Source organism: Physella acuta, unplaced genomic scaffold (assembly GCF_028476545.2).
Source record: "Physella acuta isolate Inbredline_101_S28 unplaced genomic scaffold, ASM2847654v3 ptg000944l, whole genome shotgun sequence".
NCBI lineage: Eukaryota > Metazoa > Mollusca > Gastropoda > Physidae > Physella > Physella acuta.
The window spans coordinates 217,467-227,500 of record NW_026732461.1 but is presented as its reverse complement, the minus strand read 5'-3'; the positions used below and the strand labels follow the sequence as shown (position 1 = coordinate 227,500).

General features: G+C 32.8%; 1 protein-coding gene across 5 annotated transcripts in view; it reads right to left on the bottom strand.

Moving 5' to 3' along the window:
• LOC131953742 (NEDD8 ultimate buster 1) overlaps positions 1–10,034 on the bottom strand; it is a 36,017-nt gene that overhangs the window by 10,597 nt on the left and 15,386 nt on the right. For all 5 annotated transcript variants that reach the window (XM_059317083.1, XM_059317084.1, XM_059317081.1 and 2 more), the window contains exons 7-14: positions 9,441–9,547; positions 8,701–8,810; positions 8,441–8,517; positions 8,240–8,347; positions 7,584–7,635; positions 6,468–6,568; positions 6,259–6,347; positions 4,262–4,367 (exon numbers count right to left, since the gene is read on the bottom strand). In XM_059317083.1, the coding sequence (XP_059173066.1) occupies positions 4,262–4,367; positions 6,259–6,347; positions 6,468–6,568; positions 7,584–7,635; positions 8,240–8,347; positions 8,441–8,517; positions 8,701–8,810; positions 9,441–9,547 (750 nt within the window). The remainder of the gene's footprint in view (positions 1–4,261; positions 4,368–6,258; positions 6,348–6,467; positions 6,569–7,583; positions 7,636–8,239; positions 8,348–8,440; positions 8,518–8,700; positions 8,811–9,440; positions 9,548–10,034) is intronic.

Sequence of the window (10,034 nt, the reverse complement as noted above, 5' to 3'; positions counted from 1 at the left end):
CAATACAATTCCCCTTCCCACCTGAAGGTAGCCATCTCCTCAGCTTGATGTCACTTTATGATACTTAGTAACTGAAGAAGTGTTTAGTTTTCTGATGTAGGCCTACCATCTCAAATTTCCAAGTTAAAAAGTTAGAGGAAAAAAAAACACCATTGACTACTTCGGTAGAGCAAAATATTTTGTTACAATGCTTTTTATTTGGGTTTTTTAAAGTCATCATAGTGGTTTAAAACTTAAGCTGCTTCTTTGCTTGTCTATATCCTTCAGAAACAGCTTGTATAATTTGATTGAACAGGGCTAAATGTTTGTCTGCTGAAGCGCCTGATTTCTTTGAAAACTTGCAACTACAAGGTCTATTATTAAGAATAAAAGTAGATCTTTATAAAGATTCTTTATGTTAATAATGTCCCATTTAAACCTAAATAATTAGCCTATCACTTTTTATCTGCTTGTTTTTATAGTTAGTACAAGTGTGATCCTAAGATCCTTCTGGTGATTTATTCCTCTGTCAAACGTTAACTGAAAATATGTTGATACAATTTATACAAAATATGGGTCAAGGAAAAATTGGAGATAAATTTGGGTAAATTATAATTTTATAATAAATTATTTATAAAATTAAAAAAATTGTTTCAGTGCAAAATTGTAATGCCTTACAATTTTTCATTAAAACATATTTGGGAGAAATAATATGTAATTATTTTTAAAAATGTAAGTTTTAGTAGGGCCAAGAGAAGTTATAAATTTTGAAATTGTGTGCTAAAAAACCGAAGATCAGTATATTTAAGTTAATTAGGCAATCAGCTGAGAGCTAGGAATTATGATGCGTTTATTACGTTGCGACGCATGCATACTTTTCTGAAAATTCAGAAATGGACCTATGTTTTCACTCAGCGAGCAAAAACTTGACCCAGAACAAAAAAAAGGGGAGTAGTTTTGTGCCTTGTGACTCAGAAGATGTTCCATATACCTATTACATGTTTAGCATACACTTAAGTAGGTCAAGTCTCGTATACATGTTGTAAGTGTAAACGCTGTGTAATAGATTAATAAACAGTGTGATAAACTCCCAAGATTTTTCACAGGGACCGACCTTAATGATTAAAAAGACTAGCAGCAACAAGAAAGGATATAAAGAATTTATGGGGCACCATGGATTAGGTGAGATGAATGAAAATTGCCAAAGATTTGCTGACTTGTGTGCCACAAGTAGCTTACACCGCGTTTACACTTACGACATGTATACTAGACTTGACCTACTAAAGTGTATACTAAACATGTTACGAGTATATGGAACATCTTCTGAGTCACAGGGCACAAAACCACGCCCCTTTTTATGTTCTGAGTCAAGTTTTTGTCTTCGCTTGACCTACTAAAGTGTATACTAAACATGTTACGAGTATATGGAACATCTTCTGAGTCGCAGGGCACAAAACCATGCCCCTTTTTATGTTCTGGGTCAAGTTTTTGTCTTCGCTTGCTAAGCGCAAACATAGAACATATTCTGAATTTTCAGTTGAGTGCGCATGCGTTGAAAAGTAGTAAGCGCATCCATGGCCCTAGGTCTCAGCTGATTGCAAAATTAAATAGGCTATACTGATCTTGAGTTTTTGAGCCCACGATTTCATAATTTATAACTTCTTTAGGCCCTACTAAAAATTACATTTTAATAATTAGGCCTACTTATTATTTCTTTAATTAAATCCCAAACATGATTTAATTTTTTTTTTAAATGTAATGTCAAAGGCATTACAATTTTGCCTTAAAACCAGTTTAGGTATTAATTACAAAAATAATAATTAATAAAAAAATATAATTTTACCAAATGTATCTCCAATGTTTCCTTGACCAATATTTTGTTTTAAGTGTATCAACATATTTTCAGTTTCCGTCTGACATGAATAAATCTTTAGGAGCACCCACCAGAATGTACCGTGGTCGTGAGATCACACATAATCAACTGACTATAAAAACAGGCAGATAAAAAAGTCATGGGACATAATTAACATAAAGAAATGAAGGGGGGGAGGGGGAATGAGTGTCACATAGGTCCTACTCTAAAAACTAGATCTATTTTTTTCTTAATAACAGACTCAGTATGGTTGTAATGCGATTTCAATACGTTTAATGAACTTGGCAGATGCAAGTTTTTGAAGAAATCAGGCCTTTCAGCAAACAAATATTCAGCCCTGTTCATCCGAAGCTATTTCTGAAGGATATAGACAAGCAAAGAAGTTGGGGAAATGGCTACCATGAGGTTGGGGTGGGAAGGGGTGATTGTGCCGTGGGATGGGAGGGAGGGGTAATACCATGGGGGTAATGTCTACGACCCGTGCTATTATACACAGCAATATATTTATAAAAACTGTCTAACTTCATTTGCTGGCACTCCAATAAAATTTATAAAATCTTGCATGTTCTCTAATTTTTAGATAATTCATTGTTGAGTCACAAACACCATTTTCCTTTTTTAAAAAATAAAGCTGTGTGCCTACTATCTACGTTTTTTACTCTGATTACTCTTTATTTTAATTGTCTGGGCCTTTATAGCAGACACTCCATGTCAAAGGTCATGCTTGTCTTATAAAATGTTCTATAACATGTTCTGTAAGTGTGAACGCTAAAGTATACATGTTCTGTGGACAAAATTGTTCCAGATAAAAATAACTTTTGGCGGGCTTTGTGTTCTAGAAATGTATAGTATACATGTCGTAAGTGTAAACGCGGTATTAGTAATTGAAGGGAGCCTTTTTCATCAAAAAGGATACATAAAGCTAGAGTATTCCCTGACTTGTGCATGGAAAACCAGATAGACAACATGAATAATAATGAAAAATTCAGGAGATAACTTCAGGGTTTCATGTCTATAGAGGACCTAAAATTGCTTTAGACCAACTTCTTGTTGGTAAAGTAAAACTCAAGTTGAAGAAATTTTTTTTTGGGAAAAACTGGTATAACGCTGACCTACTTAAGAACCCCTCTAAGCAAAATGAGTTTAAGCTCCATATTTCAAACAAGTTTCATGTCCTGTAACAACTAATAGAGGAAGATACCAACATGTGGAGAATGTGCTAAGCTAGGCTCTTTAAATTACAAAACAAAGAATGTATCTCATTAGATACTCTGTAAATTATTGAGGGGAGGTATGAGGAAGCATTAAATAATAGCTGTACTGTGCTGCTAAAGCTCTAGAATAATATACCAAAGCAAATAATGCCAACAAATACTTAAAGGACTCACAGAATTATATAGAATTCCTGGCAAGTGAAGCAGAAGAAGCACTCTACCATGGGAATACTAGGGACCTTTACAGTACAATTACAAAGATATCTAGGAAGTTCAATAAGCCAGAGAGTCCAGTGAAGAACAAAGATCAAACAGGAATACTTGGTGCGAAAGGATAGTGAAATATTGGCAGAACATATTGATTGGAGACTTACTAAATAAACACCACAGTGCATGCAAAATATACCACCAGCTGAAACTGATCTGCATTTAGAATGTAACCAACCTTAAAAGAAGAGAAAAATAAAGCCATAAAAAACAGCAAAATTGAAAGCCTCTAGGAATAGATGGTATAATATCAGAAGCACTGACAGCAGATATTGAAACTAGCACAGCACTCCTTTAAACCCTTCAAAAGAATGTGGCAAGATGAACAAATACCAGAGTCTTAGAAGGAGGGACTACTTATAAAGCTCCCAATGAAAGGCGATCTTAGTGCATGCTCTAACAATAGAGGGTCAACACTTATGTCTATCCCAGACCAAGTCTTCAACAGAAGACTAGATAGACAGTTGGTATGGAAATTGTTAAGCTGTATGGGGTGCTACAGATGAGACTCAACATCATTATGTCATCATATGAAGGTCTAAAAAAAGTATGTCCGAACTAGAATAAGACTATGTTGCATACTTTCACCAACTAGTTCTTGCTGGCCATTGACTGGATTATGAGGATGTCAACAGTGACAAACCATAACGATATACAGAGGACACTCTGGAACAATCCAGGTCTTCAATAAACTAGTAAAACCAGGGCATAGACTTTACATGTGTGTAATAAAGAAGTTAACAAATTACTCTTTAAAACATGACCGCATTTGAAAACTTGAAACTTTTCCCAATTCCCACATTTGGATGTGTTATTTAATCAAATTTTAAACAAGCTTAACCTTTCGTTAATATCACCCCATAATTAGACATACTATCAGATCAAGCCTGTACTATAATTTAGTGATTATTTTGTTATAGGTACCAACTTCAATAGCCTGGTTGATGTCATTGTTAGCCTGCCGTAAAGCCTCCGCTGCTGCTCCAGAGGGAAACTCCATGTCAACTAAAGTATCATAGTGTCGGACATTAACTCTGTACATGATTTTTTAAAAATATTGTACAAAATTACAATTATTTTAAAATCAATTTAAGAAGTTAAAATCAACAACAAAAAACAGCTATAATTTAACTGGTGATTAAAAATATTTCCATTGTACTGAGAATTTCAAGGGTTGGGGGGGGGGATAAGGAGGAAGACATCCCTTTCCATGGTTAGGTTGCTAGTCTTATTTTGCAAACAGGTTTGTGAAACCGAATGCAAATAAATACCTTTCTTATCAAAGAGATTATTTGTATAAACCATGAGAATGGTTTGTGATAGCTTTAATTTTCATAGGGATGGGATAAAAAAGTAGAACCCAGTGGCGTATGCAGGTTTTCGGGGAAGTGGAGCAGGTGCGTGCAGAAAAAGGCAGCAGCTTATATATATATATATAAATATAATATAAACATAAGTTTGGTATAATTTTGTAGCATTTAGCCCCCTTAATACAACCCTGTCGTTATTTTGTTATTTTAATTACTTAAAATTATTTTTGCAACTAGCTAATATATACGTACACACAGACATATATATATACATACATATATATATATATATACATATATATATATACATATATATATATGTATATATATATATATATATGTATATATATATATATATTTATATATATATGTATATATATATATATATATATATATATATGTTTGCAAGTTTTAACTTTTTAAAATGTACTGCTATATTTGAATGGCTTTTATAAAACAAATTGCAATTTTGTTATGGTGATTCACATATATATTATTTTAATTAATATTGTAAATTAAGCTACACATTCATAAAATTGCCAATAGTCAATTTTAGCATGTGCAAAATGTTTTTCTTAGGTCAGGAGATGCAGGAATTCTATTTCTTTTAAACAAACATGATAATGTGGTTGGATGGTAGAGCTTTCGACTGCTAACCTGAAAGTCATGAGTTCGGATACCAGGCTCGAGTCTGTTGGAAGTTCTGGAGTCCACCAAGCTATTATGGTACATGACTCACTTTTAGGAAATCAAGGCAGACAGGCATAGTGCTAACCACACTATCCCCTTGTATGCCGAAGCTTTTGAAATAGATGAACGGCAGCCTTTGAAACAGATAAACAGAGGCCTTTGAAACGGATGAACTATACTTCATCCACCCCAAGTGTCTTGGGCACGAATGGGAGAAGACAGTACTTGAGGAGATATTGTACTTCAATGTTATTGATTTGAAAAGAGTGTGATAGCTTAGCTACTGGATGTTTTGAAAACTCAATAGCATTTTTTAAAGAAGTTGACCTTTTTAAGTTCCAATCAAGATGTATCATGTAGTTCTACTTTAAAATTGTTTGTTAACAGCCTACCCGTTCAAAAAATACAAACACATTTTACTATCTCTGTTCTTTTCCCTTTTTTCAATTTGTCGGAGCAAATGGATTTTTCAGCTTTATCTTGATGATTTGAACTATAATCCATATCCAGCAGTATATAAAAATATTTTAAAATGTGTCAGTCGTATTGTAAATAGGTGTCTTCATTGACAAACAGTTTAATACACAACAAGATGGGCTTCATTAGCCAACATTTGGTACAGATGTTGACCAGAAAATAGATGCTTTCACTTTCATTAGTTTAGTTATCCATCACTGGCTGTTTATGCTGTTTGAATTAATTTTTTTTTTCTAAAAAAAAGATGCTGCTGTCATAAAAATGCTCCCCCTCTCTTGGATACGCCACTGGTAGAACCATATAGAATTTATTAAAGATATTATGGATATTTTAAATGCTAGCATTAATAAAACTGTTTGGCAATCTATAAGTTGGCTACACACTTTTAAAAGCTTTCTTTTGAAATGATTTACCGTAACAACAAATACGATAAAAATAATGAACTTACGGTTCACCCCCAGCAGTTCTGCCCAACCTTTTACTTCTGACTCTTTGTCTCCATTCTTTTTTTGCTCGCTGGTTTACTTCAATCTCTTCCTAATACAAGAAACATTATATGTAACAAATTTTTAATTTACATGAAGAAAAACAATTTATATTATCTTTTGTCATAAAGAAAATGTACATTAAATTATTCAACAAAAGAAATATAAATACCGCTTTTTTCTCCATAATATATTCAACAGCTTGCTGAATATTTCCATTTTTTGCTCTTAAGCCAAGCCTGGCTTCACGCTCAGTGAACCCCATTAGCATTACTAGTGTTGAAGCAAGTATAGATAACTTTGAAAAAATGATTGGTTTCTAAGATCAATTTATCATCATTCTTTAGAAATCAATTGCTGACAGCAAATATTATTGGTATGCTAAAAAATAAGACTAAAGCAGTAGCCATGTAGCATTAATCAACCAAAAAAATCATTTTTGAGAAACTGTTACATTTTACTTGACTGTCTTCATCAAAGTTTCTAGTCACTGCACCTACTTTGGGAAAACAATTTTTTTGGGGGCATTTAAAACAGACAATCCCATTCATTCACACGCCCTCCCTTCCTAAAAGTAATGCCACGTACATCCTGATGCAGTTCTTATTTCATGAAACTGGTTTATTTTTAAAACTAATATGCTGGGTCAGCAGTAGGTATAGTGATCAATGTTGTTATAATTTTATTCTAACATGGTTACAAACTAAAAGTAAGTAATTGGTATTTTTTCCTAATTTTTGTGAATTGTCTAGCCTGATCAAGGGAAATGAATTGTATAATTAAATACTTATTTGACATTTCATACATCTAACTTAAACCATACTTAAGTTATCGGCTATTGAGAAATTGGAACTGGTTACGGAAAATAGCTCAAAAGTTGATAGAAAACTATAAATTTGATATAATACTACTTTATTACATTTTGTCAACAAAACTGAACCGGCACTCACTCAAGTTATCACGTTCACAGACAGATATGCATATACTGACAAAATTACAAAATGGAGTTTCTTAGCTCAGGTTGGTGTAAAAAGCCACAATTTGTTAAAATCTCAACTGAGCATTATTAAAATTATTAGTTTTTGTTGCTTTTTTATATTTAAAAAAGTTGTCTCCCCTCACTTTAGCATGCACATCCCTGTTTAAAAATCATTGAACTGCATTGCTTTGCAAAAATTATATATCAAACTATACTAATTTTTTTTTTAAATGTATGAATTTAGTTAATTAGCAATGTTCTAAAAATGGTTAATCTTTTTAATATCTTCACAAGAACAGCAAAATTTACTTTCTTGTAGTTTGATTTCATCAACATGAAGCAAATTCAGTACAAACTCAGCCTGAAAATATATAACCACAAAATGAATCAAAATCAAAGGTAATATGCTTGTTCTTACAGGCCTACTTGAGTAAATTATAAACTATTTCATGAGATCTGTCAAAAAAAAAAATGGCTTAAGACAAAAACAATACTAATACAGCCAATTCAAGTCTGTACTAATTTTAGAAAGAAAAGAGATGAGAGATATTGGTATTGAACTAGAAAACTTGATTGCTAAAAGTCATGAGTATAACTGTGTAGGTTATCTTGTGGCCGGCATGTATATTAAACTGTTGGTGAAGGAAAGCGCCTATCTTATGGTAAGCATGTGTATTAAACTGTTGGTCAATGAAGGCACCTATTTACAATATGACTGACACATTTTAAAATATTTGGATGTGGGGGTGTAGTTTTATCTCATAACTGAAATATTTATCAAGTGACAGAAAAATGTTAGTTGAGGTTAGCTGAGACCTCACATGACAGGCAACAAGGTGCAATCAAACATCAATGATGTTTGGAAAAATCATGTGACAGCCTACACACTTTGAATCCTAACAGTTGATTTCAAAGTTAAAATTGCTTGAATTCAACAAGAAGGAAAAATGTATAAATATTTTTACCCTGCGAAATAAATTCTGTGCACTGTTGAACTCTCCTTTATGGAAGTCTACAATACCCTGGAGCAAGTAGAGTCTCATAAATAAAACTTGTTCCATTCCTGTGCCACCCTAAAAAATAAAAAATGACTAATCAGCATTTAATATATGTGGATTTTAATACAAATACTTATTTTAAACGTAAATAATTTAATAATCTAATACCTTTATGGCTGTTAATCTCTCCATCTTTTCCCCGTAGCAACGCTTAAAACACGACTCACTTGAAGCAAGTCTAGTTTCTAATTAAAAAAAAGTTGTAATAGAATAATTGTTAAAAATTAAGATGTTGAAAAAACACTATTATTAATACTGCTAACTATGTATTGAAAAATATTTGCTAAAAAATATTTTAGAAAAAAAAATTAAATATTTAAAAAAATCAATGCTTGTTTATGTATGTAAAGCAAACTATAAACACTAGCCTGCGTCTGGTAATTGTTCCAAATTTTTCAACAAAAGATAACACCAGACAATATCCAAGCACAAAATGGCATAGTTGTCAACACTATTTAGTATCTGTGATCTGCACTTACTGAATTTACAAAACATAAAATGAATAAGTAAATAAACAAATAAATATGTGTTTTCCTTTGTGTTTGTTTAGTTTTGTTCTGTTCCATAGTTGGTACATTTAAAAAGATTCACCGTGACATAGCACGGGTATGCAGCTTTACATATATATATATATATATATATATATATATATATATATATATATATATATATATATATATGTTACGGTCAAAGCTTAAAGTGCGGGCAAAGCACACATTGGCCGGCTCTTTTGGCCAAAGCCCGAAGAGCTTAGCATTGAGAACGTATTTTGTACATTGGCCAACCAATGCGCGCACTGGCCGGGATGTCCTGGCCAATGTCCTATCTAGACTAAGTTGTGTTTGCGTTTTCATTATTCTGGGTGCGGTTTCATTGTGAGTAAAGTATTATTTGACCGGTTAATGGGAGGCGAATTTGGCCAATGCGCGCATTTGCCGACTTCGGGCTTTGACAGTGTCATATATATATATATATATATATATATATATATATGTATATATATGTATATATATATGTGTGTGGATGGACAGATTTATATTTTTAAATATTTATATATTTATCCTTTATACATATAATGTTAAATAATTATCTTAAACTTTAAATATACCTGAATTCAGCATCTGCTTCCAAAAATAAAGGCAGTGCTAAAGATACTCGTTTATTTTTCAAAGCGGCTCTACCTTTTTCATGTAGCGTCATAGCTAAAGTCAAAGCCTGTTAATAAATGATTCATTCATTTTTACAAACTCACTAGAAAACCCAGTTTCCCATTGGAAAACAGTATTTTTGTTACTGTATTTACACAAAATTAGTCGGGCATTGTTTTAAAAAGAAAATTTTTCTTTACATAAGTATGCATTTTAAAGTTCTATTATTTTAAAAAGGAAATGTTTCTCGCCATAAAAGTGTGCACTAAGTTCTACACATATTGCAGATTTTCTGTCATACACAGGGGTCAAGAGTACTACAATAAAAAAATGCATCAGGGCATCCTTCTGCACCAAAGTGGATATGTACATTTTGGTGCTTAAGTTCCCTTGTAGGATACCTTAGCACCTGGGTTACCCTAATTGGGCATCCTGTACAGGAGGTCAGGGTGGTTAATACTTGAATCAATGGTCAAACTGCTCCAGCATTCCCCCCCCCCCCTAAGTGGTCAATACGATCCTGAGCACATGGTGCTTGCACATAAGCACTCTGG